General features: G+C 50.6%; 2 protein-coding genes, 1 long non-coding RNA gene and 1 pseudogene across 3 annotated transcripts in view; 2 read left to right on the top strand and 2 right to left on the bottom strand.

The window, feature by feature from the left end:
* Nucleotides 1-1546: 1546 nt before the first annotated feature.
* Nucleotides 1547-3135, top strand: LOC143016596 (heparan sulfate glucosamine 3-O-sulfotransferase 5). The gene is made up of 2 exons (XM_076170994.1): nucleotides 1547-1653; nucleotides 2205-3135. The coding sequence occupies exons 1-2, from the start codon at nucleotides 1547-1549 to the stop codon at nucleotides 3133-3135; spliced, it is 1038 nt and encodes a 345-aa protein (XP_076027109.1).
* A 1729-nt stretch (nucleotides 3136-4864) lies between these two features.
* Nucleotides 4865-27554, top strand: part of LOC143016598 (uncharacterized) — a 51133-nt gene continuing 28443 nt past the window's right edge. The window contains exons 1-2 of the long non-coding RNA XR_012965543.1: nucleotides 4865-4951; nucleotides 5267-5330. This is a non-coding gene — a long non-coding RNA (uncharacterized LOC143016598). The remainder of the gene's footprint in view (nucleotides 4952-5266; nucleotides 5331-27554) is intronic.
* marcksa (myristoylated alanine-rich protein kinase C substrate a) lies at nucleotides 6103-9935 on the bottom strand. The gene is made up of 2 exons (XM_076170995.1): nucleotides 9578-9935; nucleotides 6103-7951 (listed from the first exon to the last, which is right to left on the bottom strand). The coding sequence occupies exons 1-2, from the start codon at nucleotides 9671-9673 to the stop codon at nucleotides 7241-7243; spliced, it is 807 nt and encodes a 268-aa protein (XP_076027110.1). The 5' UTR covers nucleotides 9674-9935; the 3' UTR covers nucleotides 6103-7240.
* LOC143016595 (gamma-crystallin M2 pseudogene) lies at nucleotides 17786-18340 on the bottom strand (annotated as a pseudogene).

Here is a 27554-nt window from a genome sequence, read left to right as displayed (position 1 = left end):
CTCTCTCCTCTCTGTTCTTTAATGAGGCTCTAATGGTCCTCCTCTGTTCTATGCAGTGAGACAGAATGAGCTCAGTAGAAACACACGTGTGTGTGTGTGTGTGTGTGTGTTATGGATGGTGCAGCCTTGGTGGAGGTATGAGTGGCCTCACCTCTGCACCCTGAAACACAAACTCCTTGTTTTTTAAGGTCAATCTGTCCTGCAGATAAATGATCTCACATACAGAATCATCATTAAGGGGGAGAATCCATCGCTCCTGCTCCAACTGAGGGAGAACACAGAGCAGGCCTGTGATGTATTAGCTGCTCTGCTATATGAGCTCACACTGCCCATCTGGATCAGACACTTCCTGTCCCTCGAGCCACATGTAGAGCAGAGGGACGCTCTGTTAGCTGTCACTGCTTTGATCCTACAGAGCAGACCTGATCCTACAGAGCAGACCTGATCCTACAGAGCAGACCTGAAGGAGAGCATGAAGGGGATTAACACCGGGACAGAGGAGATCTGGTCCTGATATGAAAGGTTCTGGTGTCTGTAAGTGGACAGGTGATGGACAGGTGATGGACAGGTGATGGACAGCAGATCCTCCTGCTTCTCTGATCTCAGCGTCTGCTAACATGACCTGGATCATGATGACAGGATGAACATGTGACCTCTGAGTCAGGATGCATTCTGGTTGTGATGAGACTGAGCAGACATGAAGACATGAAGGGAATGGCATGAGGAGGAGGAGGAGGGGGAGGAGGAAGACCAGGAACATGCATGAATCAGATCACAGTCGTCAGGGCGAGCAGCTTCATAACTAAGCAGAGGAGATGAGTGTGAGCGTGTGTGTGTGTGTGTGTGTGTGTACAAACTGCTCAGAGTTTAATTACACATGAATAAGTCAGAGCGCCGCTCATCATTTAGTGTTTGTGTCGGCGTTTACTGCTGCTTCATCTGAGCCTGTTGGTCTAGAAGCTCATGTATGATTGATCACTTATAGGTCTGCTGTGTGTGGTAAACATCTGAGCCGAGCAGAGGAGAGGAGAGGAGAGGAGAGGAGAGGAGAGGAGACCAGAGGAGGGGCGGCCATCAGGAAAACAAACAAGTGACTAAACGGGACACACGCACACGCACACGCACACACACACACACACACACACACAGCATATTTTGTCCATATAGCATGTGAACGTCTTCATCAGATGAAGATGATCCTCCTCAGTGATGAAGCTCCACCTTCTCCCTCCTCCCGTCTGATCTGTGTTTGATTCTCATTCCTGTCTCCAGCCGCTCTGCCTCACCTCAGAGCCGCTCTGCCTGCTCTCTCAGAATAAACAGCTGCTCTGCTCTGAGTTTTGAGCCTGCAGCACTCTGAAGCTGCTCTGTGTGAGCGTGGCCTAATCACCTGTAAGTGGTGATTATGTGGTGATTGATTGGTGATTGTGTGTTAATAAAGGCTCTTCTGTCTGTTCTGTCTATGTGCTCTGTGTGCTCTGTGTGCTGCAGGCTGAAGACTCCGGCCTGAAGGTTGATGAAGGTTGATGAAGGTTGATGGAGGGCCATGCTCTTCAAACAGCAGGCATTGCTGAGACAGAAGCTCTTCGTCCTGGGCAGCCTCGCCATCGGAAGTGTCCTCTACCTCGTGGCCAGGGTCGGGACCTTGGACAGGTGGGTGAGGGGGGAGGGGGGAGGAGGGAGGAGGGAGGGCGGGGGCGGGGTCAGGGACAAGGACACTTCCTCTGCCTGCTGCACATCTTCACCAGTGAAGATCGACTTTACACAAAGAGACAGGAGAGAAGTGAAGGTGAAGTTATGATGCTAATATGAGATTTAAGAGTTTCAGTTTAGTTTTGCTTCAGTCACTTTCACATCCTGTCACTCAACACTTGACAGACAACAACTCATCACTGTGAATGTTCCAGATTTATTTCAGCAGCTCTCCTGATAAAAACATGTATCATATGAGATACTGACTGGCAGAATGAGAAAACTTCTATTTGAACTGTCAGTGAGTCTTTGTAGCATTTCTGAGCTCACTGGCGTCCCTTATAGGGTCCCAGGTCCCTTATGGGGTCCCAGGTCCCTTATAGGGTCCCAGGTCCCTTATGGGGTCCCAGGTCCCTTATCAGGTCCCAGGAACCTCTAACAGCTCCTCTGCATGAAGTCTGGTCACGAGGATGAAGTTCTTGTATTGAGGTCTGCTTCATGTTTTCACTCAGGCTGCAGCCCATTTGCCCCGTTGAGAGCAGGCTGGCCCCCCCTGAGCCGGCCCAGATCCCTCTCCGCAGTCTGCAGTTCAAACGCGGTCTGCTCCATGAACTACGCAAGGGAAATGCCACCAGAGAGCAAATCCGCCTGCACAACCTGGTCCAGCAGCTGCCCCGGGCCATCATCATCGGGGTGCGTAAGGGGGGCACCCGGGCCCTGCTGGAGATGCTCAACCTGCACCCGGCGGTGGTCAAGGCCTCTCAGGAGATCCACTTCTTTGACAACGACCAAAACTACGCCCGGGGCATGGACTGGTACCGGGGCAAGATGCCCTTCTCCTTCCCCCACCAGATCACCATTGAGAAGAGCCCCGCCTACTTCATCACAGAGGAGGTCCCTGAACGCATCTTCAAGATGAACTCCTCCATTAAGCTGTTGATCATCGTCCGTGAGCCCACGACGCGCGCCGTGTCGGACTACACGCAAGTGCTGGAGGGCAAGGAGCGCAAAAACAAGACCTACCACAAGTTTGAGACCCTGGCCGTGGATGGAAACACCTGTGAGGTGAACACCAAGTACAAGGCTGTGCGGACTAGCATCTACACCAAACACCTGGAGCGCTGGCTCAAGTACTTCCCCGTGGAGCAGTTCCACATCGTGGACGGGGACCGGCTCATCACAGACCCGCTGCCCGAGCTGCAGTTGGTAGAGCGTTTCCTCAGCCTGCCCTCCAGGATCAGTCAGTACAACCTCTACTTCAACGCCACCAGAGGATTTTACTGTCTGCGATTTAACATTGTCTTCAACAAGTGCCTGGCAGGCAGCAAGGGGCGCACACACCCGGAGGTGGAGCCGTCTGTGCTGGCCAAGCTGCAGAGGTTCTTTCACCCATTCAATCAGAAGTTTTACCAGATCACAGGTCGGACCTTCAGCTGGCCATGATCCAGATCTCCAGAGCTCCAGGCTCTAAGCTCTATGGGCTCTAAAGATATTATAGCACTTTGAATTTAATACAAGAATGACATTGTGACCAAATATACAAAGATGTTGGTGTAAGTTTGTTTTTATGTGTGTGAAGGTAAAAAGAAATGTTCAGTGATTTGATTTCAAAGCACTTAAAGAACGAATCCACCTGCTGAGGCCCCCAACACTCAGCCTGCTCCTCATCCTGCTCTTCATCCTGCTCCTCAGCCTGCTCCTCAGCCTGCTCCTCATTCTGCTCTTCATCCTGCTCTTCATCCTGCTCCTCAGCCTGCTCCTCACCCTGCTCCTCAGCCTGCTCCTCATCCTGCTCCTCATCCTGCTCCAGTCTATCACACTGTGTTCTGTCTGTTCTTTCTGTGGGTGCACACACACACACAAACACACATTACACAAACTGAGAGAACAGGTTTTATAAAGAGGGGAGATGTGGGACACTGTAGAGGATCCAGGTCTTTGATTTGAAGTCAGCAAACATTAGACATCAGACTGCTGTCCTGTCCTAACACCAGGTGACCACTAGATGGTAGCAGAGACTGAAGATATTGAATCTGGATCTGGATCAGTAGGATCTGGATCAGTAGGATCTGGATCTGGGGGGCCTGAAGTCCTCCTCACACAGGAGCTCTTTGTCTCCATGCAGCCAGCAGCATCCTGTAGAGATGGAGCAGATTCTGATTGGATCTCCATCACCAGTGAGCATGTAGATGTAATCCATACAGCTGAGAGGAGATGAGTCCATATGTTGTAACCCTCCTCCTCCTCCTCCCCCTCCTCCTTGTTCCTTCATCGTGTCGGCCCACACACTCGTCCCTACAGGTGTGTGAGGTGCTTGATGCTGCTGTGTGGCGTTCAGGGGCCTGGTGTTCGGTGCTGTGACATCATCATATAAACATGATCTTTATGTTGCTGTGTGTGTGAACATCAAGCACCAACATTTGTGCTGTGAAGCTTTGTGACATAAAACCACAGGAAAATAACAAAAGGCTCATTTTTGCTTTCTTAAGTGTTTTATTTGTTTACATTCCGTAGAGAGTTTTGACTGGAGGACGATCTGACTGAGCGACCTGACAGGCTGGAGTCAAAGCTCACAGCTCTGAAGCTCAGGCTGGAGTCTCACTCTGAGTGTCTCTCACCTTTGACCTTTCATCTGTTTGCTATTTGAATGGCAGAAAAAGCCAGAGTGGAAAAAAATCCCTGATGATTCTTCATCAAACTGTTTCTTCTGTCTAACGTGTGTTTGTGTGCAAATACTCATCTTGTATCATAAATGTGTTGTTAAAGAAACCTTACATTAAAGAACATGTAAACATTTAACTGCTGAGTGGAGCTGTGGCTTTGTGTGTGTGTGTGTGTGTGTTTGCGTGTGTGTGTGCGTGTGAGTGTGTGCGTGTGTGTGTGTCCGTTTTTCATCCAGTATAACTCCGTCATTGGTGTAATGTGTGAAAGCCACCACATGAGGGCGCTCCAACATTTACAATCCTGCTTCATTCAGCAGGGCTTGATGACGTCATGCTTAGAGGTCTGACTGCGGATCTACAAACCTTACAGGATAAACATTTTAAATCAGATGTTTGTTTACAGATCCTCTCCTCTGATGTTCTCCTGACATAATGATAATATTACATCAAATATGTTACAAACTAATTTAAAGCTAACTGAAAATTCTGCTTCCGGACTTCCGGAAGTCAATCAGCCTTCAGCTGTGATCGATCAGACTTATGGCGCCGTGCGCTGCAGTGTGAAGCTCAAAGTGAGGAAGTAAAGCAGCAAACAGGTAAGAAACGTGTGTGTGTGTGTGTGTGTGTGTGTGTGTGTGTGTGTGTGTGTGTGTGTGTGTGTGTGTGTGTGTGTGTGTGTGTGTGTGTGTGTGTGTGTGTGTGTGTGTGAGTGAGAGAGAGAGTTCAAACTTCGTCACGTTTGATTTTGCTCCGTTCAATCAAAGAAAGTTTCCTCATTAGCTTTAATGTGAAAGTGTAAAGCTCGAGCGGCCCTGAATGTATCATCATGATCTGACACATGCACACACACACACACACACACACACACACTCAGCCGATATATCATGAAGCTAATGTGGTTTAATGTTCAGCAGGTGGAATGACTTCATCCAAGTCAGGAGGAAGACGAGTCAGGATGAAGAGCAGTCGGCTCAGGTAGGAGGACTCCAGTCAGCAGTGTGATGTAGAGCCTCACAGAGCGGTCACACACTCGCTGTGTGTTGTGTTGGTGTGTCATCATCACGCTGACACTTTAACCTTCAGTCCTGTCACCTTGACCTTCCACCGGTTTGAAAACAAATCAATGACTTAGGTCCTGACCCCTACCTTGACCCCGGCCAGACTGTGACCTTTGATCCACATCCCATAATAACACTTTGAGCTGCTGTGCTGTGACTCAATTTGTGTCGTAGCGGTTGAGCTTTGCCGTAACCATAGAAACGGTGACGTGTCAGACAGTGAGTGAAGCTCAGGTGCGTTCAGGTTCACAGATGCGTTCAGGTTCAGGTCCGCCTGCTCTGACTTTGTTTTGATTTGAGCACAGTGCCTCAAAAGACCACTAGAGGGCGACACAGCTGCTGTTACTGCAGAGAGCAACTTCTGACGTCTTTATTTGAATGAAAATATTAATATGAACTGTTTATTCCTAAATATCAAAATTGCCTGAAAATTAAGATCAAATTAAATGCCAAGTCTATTTTCCATTCATATTTAATCTTGATCTAAGAAAATGTATCTTTAAATCTTTCTGCCTTAACGGTTTCTACATTCTGAGACTTTTCCTGGAGTTCCATGAGTGAGGGAAACCCTGAGACTGGAAAAGTCAAAATACATTTTGGGAATTGGGGAAAACCCGGAGCTTGGCTGAGCGCCCTTCCTCCTCCTCCTCCTCCTCTTCCTCCTGGTGTCAATAAAGCACAGATGCAGCTGAAATTTTCTTCACATTTATTTTTGCTTTTAGTGTGCTCACAGAAAATTAGAACACCTTAAGCAGAGGAGTTTAATAGCAATTTTTGTAAGCAAAGTTACATTCCATCTCTACGTCAAACTGGTCAAAGCTTCTCCAGTATTTACAAAAGAAAAAAGAGACGAGATGCCACACAAAACGTTTCTGCATCTGAGAGAGAGAGAGAGAGAGAGAGAATCCCCGATTGGTCAAAGAGGCCGAGAGGCGTCGGCGTCGGAATGAAAACAAAGCACAGAATAGAAACAGTAACCATTCCACGAGTCACAGCTTGGGTTGAGTTCCTGGGGCTTTAAAACGCGACGCCTTCGTCTGCTGTTATCTTACAAAATGAGAGGCTGGAGAAAAGAGCTGCGACCTTCATGTGTGCTTCTGAGATTTCATTTGTACATAATCACAGTTAAAAACACCCCGCCTATACATACTTACACTTTATTAAGGTCATAAACCAGCAATAAACAAGAAAGCCTATACAACTGTTTCCTACTGACTCACTGACGTACAGCTAATGAGGTGAAGCTCTATGTGTGTGTGTGTGTGTGTGTGTGTGTGTGTGACCTAAAGCCTAAGATCTGGGAATGCTCTCATTTGGTGGTATTACGGTAAAAATGACTTTAGTGTTGTAAACCTCACGCTCCTCACGCCGCGGCGACATCATCGCCTCGCCGCCGCCGCTTTGAGACTACAAAATAGCCTGTGACCCCGCCCCCCCCTCCCCCCGGCTTCATTTACATCAGCGCTGAGCCCCGCCTCCTTCATTCCGTGGGCGTGTCCATACATTTTGACAAGTTTACATTTTGTATAAAAATTTTCAAAATAAACAAAACTTAATACTGATGTAAAAATCTATGGCCGAGCGCGAGTGTGTGTGTGTGTGTGTGTGTGAGGTGTTTAAGCCACCCGCCTGCCGCCCGCTGGGATGGAGGCAGCGGCCCGGCCAGGCAGGTTTTGTGTAAAAAGGGGGAATGGAACCGGAAAAGGAAAAGCTGGAATCGTCCCAGCGTGCAGGCGAGTCCTCCTGAGGCGGGGAAACGTTCTTCTGATTATCTTTTTTTCTCCTTTTTCTTGTATTTCTTGTGTTTTGCGGCGGCGTCTCCGCCCTTTATTCGGCGGCGGCGGCGGCTGCAGCCGGAGCCTCTTCTGACGCTGCCTCCTGTGAGGGCGGAGCCTCCTCTGTCTTGGGCGCCTCCTCCGCTGCTTTAGGCTCCTCCTCCGCCGGCTTCTCCTCGGCCTTGGGCTCCTCTGCGGGCGTGGCTGCTTTGGGCTCCTCAGCCGGTTTCTCTGCCGCCTCCTCTGGTTTGGACTCGGCCGGACTCGCTGCTGCCGCCTCCTTGGCCTCCTCCTTGGGCTCCTCTGCAGCGGGGGCGGCCTCTCCCTCGGCGGTGGGCTTGGCGTCCTCTGCGGTTGCCTCCGTGGCCTCGGCCTTGGGCTCCTCTGCGGACGCCGCGGCCGCCTCCTCGTTCTCCGCCCCCTCTCCTGTCTCCTTTTTGGTCTTCCTGAATGAGAAGCCGCTGAGTTTGAAGGACTTCTTGAAGGAGAAGCGCTTCTTCTTCTTCTTGGGGGTCTCGTTGCTGGCGGAGGGCGTGGCCTCGCCCTCTGGCTTTGCCGCCGCCTCCCCTTCGGCGGCCGGAGATGCGGCTTCTACCTTCTCGGCTTCCTCGGCCTCCTTCTCGGCGGGCGCGGCCTCGGCCTTCTCTGCCTCCTCCTTGGGGCTCTCCTCCGCCGCTGCACTGCCGTTAGCCTGCACTTCCTCCTTGCCGTTCTCGGCGGCTGCAGGGGACGCGTCCCCGTTTGTCTTCACATGGCCGTTCTCCTAAAAAACACAAACGGGTCTATTATCATTACGGCCAATCAGAAACATGAATAACACAGAAGCAGAGTCAGAGAGAAACGACTAAGAGCTCAGACAGCAGAGGAAGGAGTGAAGGCAGCGCTTCGACAGATTCCACTGTCAACCACCAGGGGCAGCAGACGCCATCAAACCAACCCTGACAGACGCAGCATCACTCCAGCTTCACCTCAGCCATGTTGGCATGGAAACATAAGTCAGGCTGGAGTTTGTATGATGTGAGTGAGAGTCATACAGACTCAAAGCTTCTACATGTTTCAGTCCATGTGAGGAAACCTGAAGCTTCCAGAACACAAAGTCACAGTTTGATTAGTTTACTGTCAGAGCATCGCCTGTGTGTCAGCGTGACTCCACACCAGGTTACTATAGTAACACACACACACACCAAACTGTTGTAATCTGAGCTGCTCTTTCTAAATTCCATCTTTTCCAAATCCTTTTGTTCCTTCACCTGATATGAGCTCAGGTCAAAGGTTAACTCTTCTTCTCCTTAAGCTGGAATTGGAGAAGAACCAAAAAGGCCAACATTTACAAATTCCACAACTTTTCCCGGTTTTCCTTGCCTGACTCCATCCTGACCTGAGCAGGAGGGGCGCAGTACCTCAGCTGGCCCGCTAGGGGCGCATGTCGCCCCTCTAACGGCACAGCAAACAAACGTTTAAGGAAAAGTCCCTTCAGTTTGTAACATATTAACGTTCTTACGGTGATTTTTTTAAGTATTTATTCAGTCGAGTTGCTGCGGATCTATAGATCTATAGGTGATAACCGGATGCTCGTTAAAAGGCGGGATCTTGTCTGAATTCTCTCCAGGATTTCAGGACCGAATGAACCCAGATAAGCGACATCTCCGTCTGCCCGCCAGGGGGCGCCACGGCGCCGCTGTAGCAGCTGCTCATTAAAGCAGCAGATGCTCATTACTCCAGCAGATCACGGAGAGCGGAGCGCAGATGCGTTTCCGGCGAATGTAGACCCGAAAAAAGCGCCGTGATCTCAGGAAAATGTCCCCGAGTAAAGTCCGGACCCTCTTTGGGGGCCCGCGGGGTCCCGGGGTCCCTGCGGGCTCCGGGGCCTGAGCTCTGGCTGCCAGATCCACTTTCTCTGGAGCATCTGGAACAAAAGGCGGTGGCTGCGCTCCGAGCCTTTGTTGCGTCGAGCATCGCAACTTCCACACACACACTCACACACACTCACACACACTCACACACACGCGCTGAGTAAGCACTTATGTTTCCCTAAATTCACCAATCAGAGCGGATCGATACACTTCCCAATCAACATTTATCTCCTCATTCAGATCCCAACATTCCCGGTGAGTTTTCCCAAACAAAGGATCTGCGCCTCATCCCGCTGGGAGCAGATCGATCCCATCTTTCATTCTCTTCATCATTTCTCTCCAAATATCTGCTGAATGATCGTTAATCGATCTTTGAATGGCAATCTGACAAATCAAGCGATCAACTGTTGCTCCCGGGCTTCGATCTATCAACGCGTTTCCATTAAACACCAAATGTTGGAGTTGCGCTCCGGCGGCTCTCCGCCCGGTGACGCGCCTGCCTGGAGCTCCGTGCCGCCCGGTGGGTGAGCCGTTACCTGGCCGTTGGTCTTGGCCGGTGAGGCAGCGACCTCCCCGGGCTTCTCCGCCGCGGTCTCGCCCTTCGCCGCCGCCTTGGACAGTTGCGCTCCCATGCTTCAGCTCCAACAAAGAAACTCAACCGATCCACAAAACGAACAAAGACCCTCAGCCGAAGCCGCTGCGCCGGTGTCCCGCTCTGTGCGCCTGACGTGACTGGGAACGAGCAAAAACCGGAGTGCGGGAGAGGCTGGGAGTTCAGGAAGACGCTGCCAGGTGAGGAAGAGTCATAAAAGTCCCGCCGGTGTCCGTGTCGCTGTGGACGCGCTGCAAAATGGAGAAACGTCCCCGGTTACTAATAAGATGCGGAGTCCAACGCCCAAGTGCACAGATGAGTGACGGCACCGTTCAGCCGCGCAGCCAATCACGGGCGTCCGCCGGGGAGGGGCGGGGCTTGAGAAAAGGAGCGAACAATAGATTGTAGCGGTGCGTTCAGGCCCTGTGGGAAAGAATCAAAATCAATTTGAAGAAAACGGCAACATTGAGCAACATTGAGTCACAGCCGCTTTGACTCTGAGCGAGATGAGATGAAGAGCAAAGTCCCTCTTCATCACAGCTTCATTCACAATTAAAGAGTTATTTAAACGTGTTCACAGCGCCTCCTACATGTTATTAAAGCTCTAATCTGTGTGTTTGTGTGCTTCCCTAACCTGGGTATTAAACTTTATCTGCTCAGGTTTTAAACGTCACTTTATGCTTTTATACTTTATATCACCTCTTCTTCATGTGAAAGCAGTTTTTCCCTCTTTCTCTCTTTTGTTCTGTGTGTTTTGTTTTGGACCCTTGGATGTTTTTGTAGTCGTCCGCTTCATTCTTCTCCTAATTCTCCTCATTGAAATCATAAACTCCATCCATTCACTCCTCAAATCTACAAAGCGTTCTCTGGCTTGTGATCCTAAACATGTGACAGTGAGACACAGACCTGTTTGTGTTTCCCTGTCAAACAACCTCAGCATTGTTGGGAATCAATGCCTCACATCATGACATCATCATCGGCTCTGTGGTTCAACCATAACTTTGCTCTTTGATCTCAGAAATGTGTGATAGTAAATCAGATGCTGGCATTTCCCATTTTCTCCCCTGGTCCCTGAATGCAGCACTGAAGGCTGGCATCAACTTGTTGTGTCTCTAAATGTCCCGCTTCATAAATGAGACACTTGGCTCAGCTTCATGGTTATTATGATGTTCACATAGATCTTCCTTCTGAAGGGAATGAAGAGGAAGACTGCTTGATTATAGACGTGTGAAGGTGAGGAAGAGCTCAGGAAACTGCTGTCAGAGGGGAAACGCTCCAGTAAGAGATGTTTATGACAACACAGAGGCCACGGTGACATCATCCCTGTGTGTGTGTGTGTGTGTGTGTGTGTGTGTGTGTGTGTGTGTGTGGTCACAGGTGCTCTCTCAACAGCGAGCGGCACAAGACCCAGCGTCCGTTAAAACGAGACGTTCAGGTTCTCTTCTAATGTAGTAACTTTCTCCAGTGAACAGGGCAAGTTCAGTCTGTGTGTGTGTGTGTGTGTGTGTCTACCCTGTGCACTCTTGCTGACATCAGTGTGATCTGCCCGGGGGGAGAGGGGAGAGGGGGGGCTTGTGATTGTTGCAACAGGTCCCTGGTTGCACTTTTCCAATGCAAATGTGGCGCAGCAGCAAAACAAACTGTGGTCTGTGATCGTCTCCAGGTGAAGAGCTTCTCCTCTTCATCTCCTCAGGTTCTGCACATTGGACTGGAACTAACTGGGTAAACTATATAACTATAAACTGAGATAAGGTAAGGAAGCTCAGTCGGTATCAGTCAAAGTGGTTTCACTCTGACTTTCACTCTTGGTGCAACCTGGACGTTTGAACCCAACCCACGCCTGAGCTGCTTCAGTTCACTTCCTGTTCATTCAGCTGATCAGAGATGTGAGGCTGATCAATACATTCCTGCAGTGATCATATCTGCCCATCTGGGTTTAGGGAAGAACCTTTTCTATCATTTTCTCTGGAGGTTCATACAGATGTTTCAGGCTTACGCTGCCAACTCTGGAATGTTCTTAACCCATTTTCTTCCTCCTCTACGTTCATGTTGGGCCGGACAGGACGCGGCTCTGGTCCTGGCCCTGGCCCTGGTCCTGGCCCTGGTCCTGGCCCTGGTCCTGGTCCTGGTCCTGGTCCTGGTCCTGGAGTTCTGAGCCGCTGACCTGCAGGAGGACAGAGCAGGTCGACCTGTGAGTGTTTGTCCCCAGCTGTTCTGTTCCCATTACAGAACCTTTGTCTGGTGGGAATATCAGCACTAACCCTCGCCGCTCGCACTGAGATTTGTCTTCGCTCTTCCCACACAAAAGCTCCCGCAACCAAACACTGATGGCGACACAAAAGCAGCAGTAAGGCGATCTTCTCTTTCATAAGCCTGCGTTTTGTGCAGCAGAGCTTCCGCTCGCTTCTATAATTGCAGGTCTCCACTCCCGGCGTGGATCTGGGCCCCGATCCTGCTCCCGTGGCTTTGTTTCTTCCTCCTGTCGGCCCCCCCGCCCTCACTGGGAGCGATGGGGGAATATCTCCTTCTGTTTTGGGTGTGACTCCGCGCTCGCACAGATGGTGACTCCAGGCTCTCTGCGAGTCCGACGCCACGCCGAGCCCCACGCTCTGACTTCATGCTCCACAGGCTGCAGGAGGATCTGCATAAAGCCACGTGATGTCACAGAGCGGGGGCTGTTTACTGTGTGTGTGTGTGTGTGTGTGTGTGTACTCAGTTATTAACATGTAGGTGTAAATTTGTGATTAGATTTTTATTCAGGAAACAATTCATCACAATTACTGCAGCAGTGGAGCTTGAAGTATGAAACAGTATTTAATATTGTGTAGCTCAGTCTGGATTCATGTTTAAGTTCCCTTCACTCTCACTTCATCTGACTGAGCTCTAACAGAGAACTGAGCCTCATCATGTTCTACTGAGAGCATTCAGACAAACATGACTCAGCTCAACCTGAGCTCAGCTGACGATAACAGAGCTGAGTGAAGGAACTATGGTAACTACAGTAACCATAGTTACTACATGCCGTGGGCCCAACATGTCCTCTCATCTCCTCTTCACTTCTCCAGCAGCTCCTCTGCTGCACTGCTCCCTTTGCTTCTTTACATGTGGAGCCATGTTTATGGAAACGTCTGTCACCCCCAACCAGGACATCAACCGGAGACCTGCTGTCCTACGTAACCACGGAGACACAGTCTGTTTGTTACAGATTGATGACTTCTTCATCCATCTCAAGCCAGCCTGAAAATGTTTCTGAGATATTTGAAGGTTTTCCAAAAGTTTGAGTGTTTCCATTTCTCCATTTTCTTCAAACGCAGCAGAAACTCCATTATTGGTGATCAATGCAGCAGTTTGGCTGCCGAGTGTTGGAACGCTCCATCGGAAAAAACAGCAAATACTTGAATTCTTGAAGCAGGACGTGGGGCCAGAGCGACCACATCACTGGTGTGTGTGTGTGTGTGTGTGTGTGTGCGCGTGTGTGTGTGTGTGTGTGTGTGTGTGTGTGTGTGTGTGTGTCAGTCACCTGGAAGCAATAGTCCCACATTCCAGCAGCAATGTTAAAGTGTTTCTCATTAGTGTGAGGAACAGTTCAGTTCAGAGGGCTGAGGCTGAGTATGCATCCCGTCAGGCTCAGACGTGTGTGTGTGTGTGTGTGTGTGTGTGTGTGTGTGTGTGTGTGTGTGTGTGTGTGTGTGTGTGCATTGATAAAGTGATTGAAGCCGCTTCTGTTTTGAATAACTGATTAAAAGCGAGTGAAGGTGAACACACACACACACACACATGCACGCTGAGTGAAAATGTGAGTCTGATGTACCTGAACAGCGTTAACGTCTGGAAGGAAAAATCACACTTTGCCACTGTCAGCACACTGCATATAATACTTTGTAACAAATTTGGACAGTGCAGTATGAAGACCAACATGGATCCATCAGGGTCCATCAGAGACCTGCAGACCTGGAGAGAAGCTCAAACATCTACACACTGACAGGAACACACACACACACACACAAACACACTGCACATAGTAACCGTAACTACGCAGAAATAAACGTTCTAAACTCAAACAGACTTCAGGCCTGAAGCTTCGGCGCTATGATGTTTCACAAATGGAAAACAAACTGAATCCATCCAAACAAAATGAGCCGTGAGGGTCAAAGGTCGTGGAGCGGCAGGTGTCCTGCTGAGGTCCGTCCCTTACGGATGTGCGGGCGTCCCTCAGAGGCCTGGACGCTGTTTACACGTCTCCACTGTCCCCCCTTTGATCCTCCTCTCTCCAGTAATGACTGTGTGTGTGTGTGTGTGTGTGTGTGTGTGTGTGTGTGTGTGTGTGTGTGACCCCTGGCTTCAGTAAACAGGACTGCTGCTGCGTCACATCGGCAGCACATGAAGCAGGAATGTAAATGGCGACAGGAAACGCAACTGTGAAGCCCTGGAGCAAGGCATTCAAACATCAGCGAGCATGAAGCTGCGGCGTCTTCATCAGACGTCGTCTGGGTTCACGCGGGCGACTTTATGGACGCTTTGATTGGTGCTCCTGCTGAGGGCGGAGACTTGCGCTGTGTTCAGGGTCTCTTCCAGATATACTGTACATCTACAAGATGTCTGAGGGTGAAGATCTTCTGATTCCCTTTGAGGGATGGAGGAAGTTGGTCCGTGCCTCTGCCATGATGTAATCCCACGTCTGCGTCTTCTGTGGCCGATGGGAAGTTGAGGGGGAGCTTGACCCCCCTGCCTCTGCCTCAGGGTGTCTGGATGTAAACTCAGTGGAGTTGTTGAGGCTCAAAGGTCTCCTGAGGTCCATACATGTGACGTTCCCAAGCCTTCCACCTCGGAATCAGGGACTGTAAGAGAACGCCATGGTTACTGAGCCGAGCGTGTGAGTCAGAGCTTCACACTGGCAGAGCTGTGAAAGAACAAATGGCCGGTGGTCATAATATTGTTCTTTAACAGAACTACAATAAGACAAAAAGCACAAAGACAAACGTGTGTGTGTACAGATCACAGACGGAGCAGGAAACAAAGCAGATCTGTGTCTCCAAAGAGCAGCAGAGGTGATCAATAACCTGTAAACTACCATGGAGAGACAGAGTTCAAACCTCCACCAAGGCCGAGCGGTCAGAAGCCTCCAGCTGTGTGAGTGGGGACGGATTGATTCATGCAAAGCTCTGAAACAGAGATTACACATGATTAGGTACTGTGTGTGTGTGTGTGTGTGTGTGTGTGTGTGTGTGTGTGTGTGTGTGGTTGGGTCCAGTATGAAAGCCTCCAGGTGTCCGTGGTTACACAAGCCTCCTTTTGTCCGAGGGGGAATTCAGCTCGGAGCGTTTGTGCGTCAGCAGCGAGACGAGAGAAGACGAAAGACAAACGTCCTCAATCACGCCGACAGTCAGACGTGCGTGTGTGTGTGTGTGTGTGTGTGCGTGTGTGTGTGTGTGTCACTGTGGTTTGCATGTCTCATGTAAAGCAGCAGCCGTCATGTTGTCTCTAAAGTCACGCTCTGTAATCTGGCTTCATCAGAATGCGTTTGTGGTAACCATGGCGATGTAGATTTCCATGGGCTCTAACGTATTCAAATGTTGGCGTCCCGCTGCTGGACGACACGATGCAAAGCGGCGCCATGAGACGTGCTGCCACATTAAAGAGCAATTAACCCTTTAAGGAACTTAACTGAGCCGCTCACTCTGACTCCATGTGACTCGTTAGAGTCTACGGGTCATTCAGACGGGTTTAACCCTTAGAGCTCCAAGGTGGCGTCTCTGGTTTGAGCCCCGGTTGTTCCAGGTTTGATTTTTTATTGGAAGAAGAGAAACCAAAGTGAATCAGGAAGTCTTTTATAAACAAAGATTAGTACAGTAAAAGAATGCAAGCCACAGAATTGAACAGACATGATTCTATTCTATATGACTTTATTTCAGAGCGTGCTTGTTCATGTTGAACAGGAAGTAGAGACGGAGAGACTGCAGCTCTGCTTTACATCCTTCTGACCCCACATGTAAATCAGGAGATCTCTGCACGAAACACCAAACAATCTGAGCCTCTGTGAGATCACATCACTGCATGACTGACTGATCATCACTCAATCATTCTGTCCACTCAGTCCCTTTGTAAATCCGGAGCAAAGCTTTGAGTCAAATCTGAGCCTGAACGTCTGACAGCTGAGCTTCTTGACCCAACCTGAGAGTCACAGTCCTGTAGTTTGCTGTGTGTGGTTGAAAGGTTGTGTGAGGGTTGTGTTGAGAAGGTGGAGCCCCGGTCCACCTTCCCTGGTCCCTGGTCCCTGGTCCCCCTCCCCCCCTCTCTGTGGAGGATCCCTCTGACCTACATTCAGCCGGAGGTTTCTGTCCGCTCCTCGCTCTGCTGCCAAATCCTCACCGTGGTCGCACATCAGCAGTCTGACCCACATCTCCATGGCAACGGCAACACAATGCCCACCCCCCCTCGCCCCCCATGATTCAGCGACAGTAACCCCCACCCCCACCGCCCCTATCACTCTCACTCTCTGGTCCGGGCAGGTCTGAGGGGTCAGAGGAAGATGGCTCCTCCTCCTCCTTCTCCTCCTCTCTGATGGTTTCCTCCTTTAAGCTCCTGTGGCTCCTCCCACACTGAGCCATATGCTCCCACTATTCACAGATGCTGTCTCTGATCCCACGTGTTGAGTTGCTCTGTCAGTGCTTTGCTCCATTTCTCCATCTGCCTCAAACACGGAGCAACAATAAGCAGAGGAGTTCAATGCTCAAGAAGGAGAAGAAGACAAATCAGAGCTGAGCTGACAGACGACTGAGATGAGATGTCCCTCTTCTCTTCAGGTCTGCAGGTCTCTAGTGGACCCTCATGGATCCATGTGGTTCTTTCCTCTACAGCACAAAGAGAGAAGTTCTGCCCTCCACAATAAAAGCTCAGCGTATCTCCTGGTTCACTCACTGAACTGTGTGATGATGTAATGAGTTAGTTCCTATAGGATAGAGATCATGGCAGCATACAGAGGGTTCAGGGTCAAAGGTCAGCGTTACTGTATGAAAGATTCAACATTTGCATGATCCAGTAAAATTCCATGTTGTGTTTTCACTTGAGTTTGCCGTCAGCAGTGTGTGTGTGTATGTGTGTGTGTGTGTGTGTGTGTGTGTGTGCAGCTGTCTGGTTCAGTCATGTTTAATGGAGAATGTGTGTGAAACAGGATTCAGCCACAAACCAGTTCACACCTGTTTCTATCCATGTAAATTCTGAAGAGAGATGACAAAGAGTGCATGTGAACGATCCCCCCCCCCCCCCCCACACCCACACACACACACACACACACACACACACACACACACCCCATGGCTTTGGGGTCAACGGTCTGATATTCCATCTCAGCTGCCGTTTTCTGCCCTGGACAGGCTTTTCCAGTTTGTCAGCCTTTATTCCATGGCAACGGGAGATCCAGAGGTTTGGAAAACAAAAGACAGCAGAGAACAGGAAGTGTTGAGTTCAAACCTCCCTGCAGTCGGTGCAACAGAAGAGAGAGAGAGAGTCTTTAGAGAACCGTGCGTCCTCTTCTGAAAGTGAGCCTCAAGTCTCAGTTTCAGCCCAGAGGCCCAACCGTGTTTTCACAAACAGGAGATCAACCAAGCCCCCCTCACACACACACACACACACACACACACACACGCACACCCTAACAACCTAACAGATAAAGACAGATGTGTGTTAAATGTGCCTTTGTTCATGTGGAGGAGAAGGCAGAAACATTTTGTACTCATATTGTCCTTTGAGTCCAACATGAAGCGATAGATGAGGAGAGCTTTGATTGACATGTGAGACCAACATGGAACAAAGCAGCTGCTCTGATCCTGCAGTGCAGACTTTCTCTTCATAGGTGAGCAGAGGGCTCATGAATATGAAAGTATGGCAGTTGTGTTTGGCACTTTAGAGTTTGGTTGATGTGACAGATGCTGCACACACACACCTTTCCCCCCCAATCACCTACAAAAAGAAAACCTGCCCCCGTGTCAGGTGAAGGTTGAGCTGTGAGTGAAAGTAAAGACAGTGAGTATCAGGTATTTATAAGAAAGAAGGCTTTATTTTGTTGAGTTGCTTTGACATTTTAAGGTTCCAAATTAAAGTCATAATTGAGTCTTTGAGCCGTGGTGGTTCTGATTCTGGTCCTGGTCCTGGTCTAGTAGCAGGAGTCCATGATGCGCTTCATGCTCATGAACCTCATGCCGCTGCCGCCCATGTTCATGAAGTTCCTGTACTCGCCGGGCCTCATGTACATCATCCTGCCTCTGAAGTGGGGCTGCTCGTACATCAGCCAGTGGCCGTCCATCACGTTGCAGGAGTTGAAGTTGGACATGCTGTAGCGGTCCATCACGCTGTCGCAGTCCTCGTTCAGCTCGTGCATCTTGCCCTCGAAGTTCTCCCTCTCGTAGATCCTCATCCTGTAGGAGCCCCTGTGCATGGGGATCATGCGGCAGGACCTGATGTTGTCGCTCATGCCCATCATGCTCATGTAGTCGGAGTACTCGCCCCTCCTCATGAAGTACTGGTTCCCCATGAAGTTGGTGCGGTCGTACACCATGAAGCAGCCCCTCTCCACCCTGCAGGAGTGGCACCTGTTCAGGTAGGAGGACATGTCGGGGCAGTCGCTCATGCACTCGTAGGAGCGGCCCTGGAAGTTCCTCTCCTCGTAGAAGACGATCTTGCTCATCATGTTCATGCCGGTGGAGGTCATTTTGCTTTGCGTTGTTGTTGCGTTGGCACAGGAGCCGATGCTGAAGGAGGTGCTGGTGGTGCTGGTGCTGCTCGGGAGCTGAACTGCCTGCCCTCCCTCTGGACCCGACCCCATTTATACCCCACGGGCAGAGGCCCCTTTGTGGAGAAACGGCCTGAGCCAGCAACATGCCATGGAAGCACAGAGGGTTTAGAACTGGCAACCCAAAAGACCTGAGAGAGGCGGAATCACACAGAATACAGTCACACAAAACCTCTTTGAAAGGGTTAACAAAGGGCCGTGGAAGCTTTGTGACGCCCAAAAGCCCAACAGGCCCAGGGCACAAAACCATTCTGAGGTTTGGAATTCTGTTTGTTTGCTTGTTTGATTCCCCTCCATCTGTCAGGTCATCTATTAATGTGACTGTGGAGGTCAGGTCATCTATTCATGGTTGATCACTTATTATAGAGATTACAGGCATAGATTGCTCACTTCCTTTACTACAGAGCAACACAACCCTCTGTCTTTCATCTCTTGAGAACTTCACACTTGGTACTTTGGTTCATTTCTGCTTTATTCATATCAAACCTGAACTCATGTGAGCTCTTTCATAAAGACTGACTGAGCTTCATGTTTCATCTGTGCTTCTCATGGAGACGCAGCAGCAGGAACCCTTACTGATCCATGTGGGTCATTAAGATCTCAACGTCTCCACCCTATAGAGAGCAACCAGGCTGACTGAGGGCTGAACCTGGAAGTGCAGGAACGGGTTGAACTGATAATGTCTGCAAACTGATGGATGAGGGGAGACGCAGAGGGAAAAGTTTAATCTCTCTCTCTCTCTCGCTCTCTCTCTCTCTCTCTCTCTCTCTCTCCCTCTCTCTCTCTCCTGCAGCGATGATAAATCACTCCTTGTATTTGCATGGATCTCTGTTCCCTCCTCCATATTTGGTGATCATATTTAAGGTAAAGTCCTAAACTGCATGAATAAATTGCAGAAACCTAAACACTTTTCTGTGCCTCTCCTCTAAGTTTCATCCATTTTTCACCAAAAAAGGCAGCAGATTCTGGAGGCAGAGGCCCAAAGCCCGGGCTCCTTTCTGTCCCAGTGGGTTTGGATCCTCACAGTAACAGAAGAGGAGACTGAGAAGTAAACACTTGGATATTTGAGGTAATCAGAATAGAGAAGCTCCAATAGAGGAAATATGTTTAACACCAAACATTCTGACTAATACAGAAGTGTTGTGGGACAGAAACAGACTGCAGCCGCTTTCACTTCTTCTTGGTTCTGGTGTTGCTTCACTCAGCAAACCACTGTCTCTCTGCTGGGGACGCCGCTGTCTCTGTTTCTGAAGGTTCTCAGCTGCTCTGTCCGTGTCTGAAGGTTCGCAGACACAGAGAGAGATTCTTGGATCAAAGCTTCTGCACCCTTGGCCAGGCCGAAACTTGCAGCCAATGAGGCTTGTGGTGTTTTCTGAAAAGTGTTGTGGTGAAGATGAAGACTCTCTGAAGCTGTAAAGACTCCCTGAAGCTGTAAAGACTCTCTGAAGCCCTCAAGGCCCGGAGCTGCAGGCCAAAGAGTGAATGTTGCAATCAGCTGACTGAGGCGTAACGCTGCATGTTATCATAAAGCCAACAAGAGTTTTCAGTGTGTCCTCTCCTTTAACTCAACATGGTAGTTAAAGTGAGCGATGGCGTCTGTGCTGGTTGAGCAAACAGCTCACGTCAGCACAAACGTCTCCTCGTCCACCGCAGGTCCTTCACAGAATGAGGACCTGAGGGGAACCGGCTGGAATTCCTGTGTTGTGATTTACAGAAGTACAACTAGAAATAACATCAACCAGAGCCATAAACCTGTAAACTTTGAATATGAACAGTTAAAGTGAGATGTGGCTTTAGAAACAAAGTGTGATTTACACCTCTGAGCCATGATCCTCCATCATACAGGGGATACATGAAGAAGACATGTTCAGGTCCAGAGCAGGGACCAGAGAGGAGCTCACATGTTCAGTCACATGGTCTGCTACCAGCATCAAGTCCTGATGTTCAGAGATCAACTGGTTTTGCAGTTAATTAATTGAGATCTTGGTTCCTCCTGCTGCTGGTAGATGATCACCTAACATCAGAGACCATGTGACTCCAGAGGAGCTGAGCTCTGCCGTGTCGTCCAGGTGGCCGTCCTTCATCCTGTCGCTCCTCTTCACACCTGCTGCTGCTGTCTGCTACGTCTCTGTGCTGCACTGAAACTGCTTCAGCTCCTCACAAACCTCAAAGCAGAAGCGGCGCTGCTGTTCACCACCAGGGGAAGTTTAGAGCTGAGTGAGCTACAAACAAAGCTACTCACTCAACTACTTCTGTCAGAAGCTTCACAGTAGCTCAGCTATTTTTAAAACAAAGTAGCTTTTCCCCATGAGGAGCTTTTTTACAAACACACACACACACACACACACACACACACACACACACACACACACACACACACACACACATGCCACCACTGGAAGCAAGTTTTCATTTAGTAGGTGGGCCCAGGGCGACTTCACAGCTGTGTGTGTGTGTGTGTGTGTGTGTGTGTGTGTGTGTGTGTGTGTGAAGCTGAAGCTGATGATGTTTGTGACTCAGCGCTCTGTGGCTGAGCCTGAATGTGTTTGGTGGCGTTGGGCCCCTTGTTGCTCCTGGAGGTCACGGAGGAGCAGCGAGCTCCGGTGGCTCAGCGTCCAGTCGGCCATAGAAGCTCAGCCGGCCGTCACTAATGACATCACCGGCTGACAGCAGAGCCATTTAAGTGGCGCTGCTCTGGCCGGGCGGGGGAATGAGCGGCGACAGCCACATTGTGCCGCGCCTGAAGGTGACTCAGAGGGGGGGCGACCCGTGATGTCATAGGTCAGCAGCTGAAGGCCCCATACACACACACTCACACTCATGATCATCACGTCTGTGATCGGTTGTTGACATGCAGGTTTGGTTGATCGGCCTCAGTCAGACGTGTTTACAGGGCGAGCTGCCTCAGTCCGGCCGCGCTGCGTTCTGATCATGAGGCAACACGTGGGAGGAAACTCCTCCATCACCACCACAAAGTTTTCCTCTGGAAATACACAAAACGTGACTCTAATCATAGGGTCGCGTCCCCTTTTCCAACCGCGTTGTTTGGCAGGTTCCTGTGCCACATACATACACACACACACACACACTCACACACTTTTGGACAAATACAGCAGAGTCAGCAAACATTCCCAGAGGGATGACGAGTGGAAAATGTCTCTAGTAGAATATTGATGGAAGAGTTTGAGCAGAGCGGCGTCTCAGGCGGCGGAGGCGGAGCTCCTGTGTGGGCGTGGCCAGTATGATGACTAACAAGTTGAAGAAGCCGTGTTGCCACGCTCATCCTCACACGGGAGGTCAAGAGGTCAAGCTGAGCTGTGATCAGTGGTGTTCTCTCTGCAGCATGAAGTCGTTACAGAGTGAATATCTGAGTCAATCCCAGAAATGTGAATTTGATCTCAGACATAAAATGATGAATGAAGATATTAGAGCAAGAACATGAGCCACCATGTGTCTCCTCTCCTCCTCTCCTCCTCTCCTGTCTCCTCCCCTCTCCTCTCTCCTCCTCTCCTCTCTCCTCTCCTCCTCTCCTCTACTCCTCTCTCTTACCCTCTCCTCCTCTCCTCTCCTCCTCTCCTGTCTCCTCTCCTCCCCTCCCCTCTCCTGTCTCCTCTCCTCCCCTCCCCTCTCCTCCTCCTCTCCTGTCTCCTCTCCTGTCTCCTCTCCTCCCCTCCCCTCTCCTCCTCCTCTCCTGTCTCCTCTCCTCCCCTCCCCGCTGTGAGCAGAGTGTCCTTGGACTCTTCTTCCTCCCTCTGCCCCTTGGCTGCTGGTCAGCTTCATGTGGGGATGTGAGGCTGTAACCATGGTCACCAAGCAGAGGACAGAGAACAGCTGAGCTCTGCCACCTTTGTGCCAGCGTGAAGCTGCTGGTTGCTGTGGTTTCCCATCAAAAATGTGCTTGTATCTTTTAAATGGAAAGGGGAAGTAAAGAAAGGAAACTTCCAAAAATTCCCAAAGCCATCTCTCACGCTTTAACATGAAGCAGCTTAATAATCCACTCTGTGGCTTTGACACGTGTGTCAGGGTCCACCAGGGTCCACCAGGGTCCACCAGGGTCCACCAGAGACCTCCAGGGTCCACCAGGGTCCACCAGGGTCCATCAGGGTCCACCAGGGTCCACCAGAGACCCCCAGACCTGAAGAGAAGCACAAACGTACAGAGGAACAATGACTGAGACAGTTTGGATGTTTGGAGCTTTTCCCACAAGTGAGACTTTTTTTTCGTTATTTCTGTGGCCCCAACTCAACTCCTGAGGGACTGCATTCCCCCCAGTGTGTGTGTGTGTGTGTGTGTGTGTGTGTGTGTGTGAGGGGGGGCGGGGTCTGGTTCTGGCTCGGCTCTCTGGATTCTTCCTCCGGTTGCCTTGGTGTAAGTTGGGGTTTGTATTTTTCTTCCCTCCGGCATTCCTCGCGTCCCCGCTCACTTCCTGTCCCCCAGTGGCTGATGGGACGCTCTGGATCCTCTATGGCCACGTGGAAAGGATCACAGAGCGCTCACTGCCGTCACACACTTACTATTCAAATTCTAATAAGAGGCTGGAAGAACACAAATTTCCTCCCGTGAATGTTTGGAATCTCACCAACGTCTCTGTGAAGCTCATCCAGAGCATCTGAGCTGCTCTGTCTGGTCTCACAGCTGAGCTCACTTCTTATGTTTGTACCTCATTTAAGAAAGAAACAAGTGTGTGTTATGAATATGAAGTCAGTGAGCTCAGGCGGAGGGGGAATCCTCCTCTGGCTCCGGCTCCAGGGCAACAACGCAGGCGTGTTGGAAACAGCCAGTGATTGGCTCCAGCCCCCGTGTGACTGCTGTGTTCGCCGGCCTTCCTCAGCTCCTCCAGCCGGGGCCCGGGGTGTGATGGTGCCTGGGTTGTTGTGCCTCTGGTCTTGTTTGGATCGTCAGGTTTGTTGGGTGAAGTCTGAAGAGCCAATCAGAGGAGCTCACACTGGTCTGGAGTTTCCTGCCATGATCGTGTAATCTGATTTAGGAATAAAGTGAAGTGAGAGTGAAAAGGGGAATCGCTCAGCGTTGTTCCCCGTGTTGCAGCTGCGTGTTCTGTCCGTGTTCTGTCCGTGTTCCACCCCCCCGATGCTGCGGCCGCTAATGTCTTTAACACATCGCCCTGCGTCTGTGGAGATTTAGAGGCAGCTGCAGTTTTCATGAAGGATTCCTCTGGTTTACAGTCGGAGCGTCTCTGCTTCCTGTCGTCTGTGTTTCACGCCGAGCTGCAGGTCGTGACTCTGATGTTTTCTCCATCAGAGTTTAAGGTGGAAAGACTCTGAGGCTCACAGACGTGTGTGTGTGTGTGTGTGTGTGTGTGTGTGTGTGTGTGTGTGTGTCGCTCTGTGGGAGGAAACAGGCCAGGATTTTTCTCCACATTCCAGCGGCGTTCCCGGTCAGTACATCATCGGGCGAAACAACGCGGATCACACAGAAGTCACAGTCCCGTGGTGAAGGCGGGCGACATGTATGTGGAGGACAAAGCCTCTCTGTGCTGCACCTGTCACTCATTTGACTTGCATGTTCTCGTCTCAGCTGACGGCTGCATAATGAGCTGGTGTGTGTGTGTGTGTGTGTCAGTGTGTCAGTGTGTGTGTGTCAGTGTGTCAGTGTGTGTGTGTGTGTGTGTGTGTGTGTGTGTGTGTGTGTCAGTGTGTGTGTGTGTGTGTGTGTGTGTGTGTGTGTGTGTGTGTCAGCCTCTGTGCGTTGAACACAAAGACTTTTCTCAGACGCTCCCTAACAGCTCGTACTGTACCAGACCACATTCACATTTTAAAGAAAAGAGCAATTATGCAAAACTACTTTGGCCTGACACACACACACACACACACACACACACACACACACACAGTCACCAGCAGCGTTCAGGCTGAATCACGTCACACTGTCTCTCTGTGGTGTGTGATGAGGCGTTCAGGGACCTCTGGTCGTGTGATTTCTGTTTCAGAAAGTCATGTTATTGTTTTCGTGTGCATATTTCACATTGAGACGATCCAAAGGTAATCAGATTACTCTGATGTTAGGACTCTTGGATGGAGTTACTGATGACATCATTGGTCATCATTGCAGCAAAGTAACTCTGCCTGCTGAAGTTACTCAGTACTCTGCTCCAGAGCGGCTCCAGAGCGGCTCCAGAGCAGAACATCATTGTCACTGAGCTCACAGATCAGTTTTCACCCTGACCCCTGACCCCTGACAGGTTATGGAATGAATGCAGCACTCTTAGGCACTGTTATTAACCTAAGTTGGTGAAACTCTCAGCTCCTTCCATGGTTTGTGATTGTGTGGCATGCGAGGGGTTAATGAGCTCTGTACCTGCTGAGCCGGGTGTGCAGGGTGTGCAGGGTGGGCAGGGTGTGGCTGTGTGGACGTGGGGATCGGGTGTCGCTCTCTGATTTCCCCCTGCAGGCCACAGACACAGAGTCAGAGCGTCGTGCCTCAGTGAGCTCGGCGAGGGCGTTCCCATGAAAAACAACACCTCAGCACAGTTTGGGTCGGAGTGTGACGTCCCCGGGTCACGGGCCGGGCCATGAATCACCCAGCGCCCATCTGACTGCAGCTCTGAGCCCTCCTGCTGCCATGGAAACCACATGCAGAGGAACACACACAAGGAGAGAAGGAGCACTGACTCGTGTTTATACCTCCACCAAGGCCGAGCAGTGTGCCTCCCAGCTGCTGGACTGGGCTGTGATGGTCGTCTCGTTCTGTGTGGCTCTGCCGTCAGACGTAAACAGGATCCAGCTGATCTGCATCCAGACACACGTCGTCTGTGTTTGGTGCTAATTGCGTCCTTCACCGGGACAATAGAGTGTGATGGAGCCTCACTACCCACAAACCCCCTGCTGGTCTCCCAGGGATACGCACGCCGTAGTCGGAGCGATGAAGCGGTGGCAGATGGACGCTCGGCCTCCTCGCCCACTCACATCGTTTGTGCGAGGGAGCGGCGCCGCTGCCTGCTAAGCAGCTTCACCTCCCAGCTCAGGAGATAACGAGCCAGAGGAGCAGAGCGGGGGGGAACAGCGAGCACAGCGGCGCCGGCCGTACCCCGCTGAGCCCCGTGGACCCGGGGGGGCGATGGTGTTCATGCTCTCATCCATTAAACACAGCAACACAGTAAAGACCTGAGATTATCCTCATCACGACGCTACACACACACACACACACAAGTGTCTCAGGTATCTGAGCTGTAGATCAACCTCTGAGGGGGGTAGTTACTGTCCTTACCCTTAAGAGATAAACAGAGCTGTAGGTCCTCCCTCCTCTGGACCAGGCTGATAGAAACCAACAGAACTTCCCCAGTAAAGGTCAAAGGTCACATGGACACGAACACTAAACACCTAAAGGAAACTTCCTGTAAGCCCATCTGAGCTGAGGTTAGACTCTGATACAGGTTTGATGGTTTGACTTTAGTTTAATGCAAGAATGTTCCAGATGTATTACTTCTGTTAACTCTATGTATTATATGAGATGCTGACTGCCACAATGAGCTCAGCAGCACAGCTGTTTGCCCCTCGGGCGTCAGTGGTTACCATGGCACCAGATTAAAGAGCAGAGATTGATATGGAGGCTCGTCGCCGCGGCGCCAAGAGCAGTGTTTTATTTCCAGGATGGATGATCTGATGAGGGAAATGAAGAAACGTGGGATTGAAGCAGAGAGGCTGCGGCACATCGTGAGCGCTAACGAGCCGGCGCGCTCACGCTGAGGAAGTCGGAGGAAATGGCGGCCATTATCGCTGATGACAGGCCCGCCCCCGCTAATGGAGCGGCGCTTATCAGGGCTGCAGGTGTGTGATTGTTCACAACACAAAGCTCCACGCCTGAGACAAACACGCTGCCAGATCTGACGCCTGATATCAGGGATCGATTGGGCCGCGTCCAGCCAATGACGTCCGAGCAGAGAACACAGAACACACAGCAACCGGGACGCCGTGGGAGCCGTATCCTGACTGCGACCGTAACCAGGCAACAACACACAGGAAGACATGAGATGCTGTCAGACGGGGGTCTGAAACAAACAACTCCAGGATGAAGCTTGCCGGTCATCAGACGCCGTTCACCTCCTCTGACGTCATCGCTCACATCTGGAAGGGCGAAGCGTCTCTATCAGCAGGTCCACGCTCGCCGCCACGTGACCCCGCCTGGTTACAGGACGTCACTCCATCCAAGACACCACCGAGAACACGTCCATGATTAGTCATCGCTTAGCAACAAACTTCACTGTCAGAGGCAGCAGAAGAAGAATAAAGTGACAGGAGGTCTGAGGACACATGTGCACGACTGGGGAGGGGTCACCATGGAAACCAGCAATGTCTCTCTGCTCAGCTCTTCATTCATGTGCCTGAACTTATTTACAACATTTATTTGTACTTTTCTCCTTTTTTCAAACTTGAGCCTGCTTCCTGTTCCGTCTGTGAGCTGGAGCCGCTTGAAGACTTTTTTGATCTTGGACCCAGAACATGGGTGGGCCTTGGTGGAGGTATGAACGACGGCTTGCACATTTTCAGCCCGCGATGGGAAAACGACTCCACGAGTTCAGCGAAATGTAAGACGAGTCCATCAGCCAGAACCAGAACCAGTGGACCAGAACCTCCAGATGACCCGAGGGAGGGAAGGAATTCTGGCATTCTTTCCTTTAATACAGGGATTCTTCAACGCTCCCCTTTCTGCTCCTCTGTGTGTGTGTGTGTGTGTGTGTGTGTGTGTGTGTGTGTGTGTGTGTGTGTGTGTGTGTGTGTGTGTGTGTGTGTGTGTGTGCAGGGATTTATTCTCACTGATGCTGTCGTGTCGGGCAAAAGTTCAGTTTCTGTCCTGGACGCTTGTTTTTCCAGCACATAAGTTATGGGAGGAGGAGCCACAGCAGCGCCGCCATTTATAAAAACAGAAACGCTCCGAGGACAGAAAACTGTTTCACTTTGAGGTATTTCTCCTCCGAACTTGGATTCCAAACACCGACACACAGACGTCACTCATGTCCTTCATCACGTCTCCTTCATCACCTCTCCTCTCTCCCTCATTACCTCCTTATTACATCACATTACCTCATCATTGCTGAGCTGCAGTCGCTCCACACTCACAGTCTAAGTGCTTTAACCCTGCGTGGGCCTCCTCTAATATGAGGTCAAAGGTCAACTGC

Source organism: Genypterus blacodes, unplaced genomic scaffold (genome assembly GCF_046128005.1).
Source record: "Genypterus blacodes isolate CSIRO-AG114 ecotype Tasmania unplaced genomic scaffold, CSIRO-AGI_Gbla_v1 ptg000238l_1, whole genome shotgun sequence".
NCBI classification, from domain to species: domain Eukaryota; kingdom Metazoa; phylum Chordata; class Actinopteri; order Ophidiiformes; family Ophidiidae; genus Genypterus; species Genypterus blacodes.
The sequence above is the reverse complement of the archived record's forward strand: the minus strand, read 5'-3'. Positions and strand labels throughout refer to the sequence as shown.

Excerpts from the sequence above, each read along its gene's own strand:
- LOC143016596 (XM_076170994.1), top strand. The coding sequence starts at position 1,547 with ATGCTCTTCAAACAGCAGGCATTGCTGAGACAGAAGCTCTTCGTCCTG. Across the intron at positions 1,654-2,204 it reads AGGGTCGGGACCTTGGACAG|GCTGCAGCCCATTTGCCCCG; the intron begins GTGGGTGAGGGG and ends GTTTTCACTCAG.
- marcksa (XM_076170995.1), bottom strand. The coding sequence starts at position 9,673 with ATGGGAGCGCAACTGTCCAAGGCGGCGGCGAAGGGCGAGACCGCGGCG. Across the intron at positions 7,952-9,577 it reads CGGCCAAGACCAACGGCCAG|GAGAACGGCCATGTGAAGAC; the intron begins GTAACGGCTCAC and ends TGTGTTTTTTAG.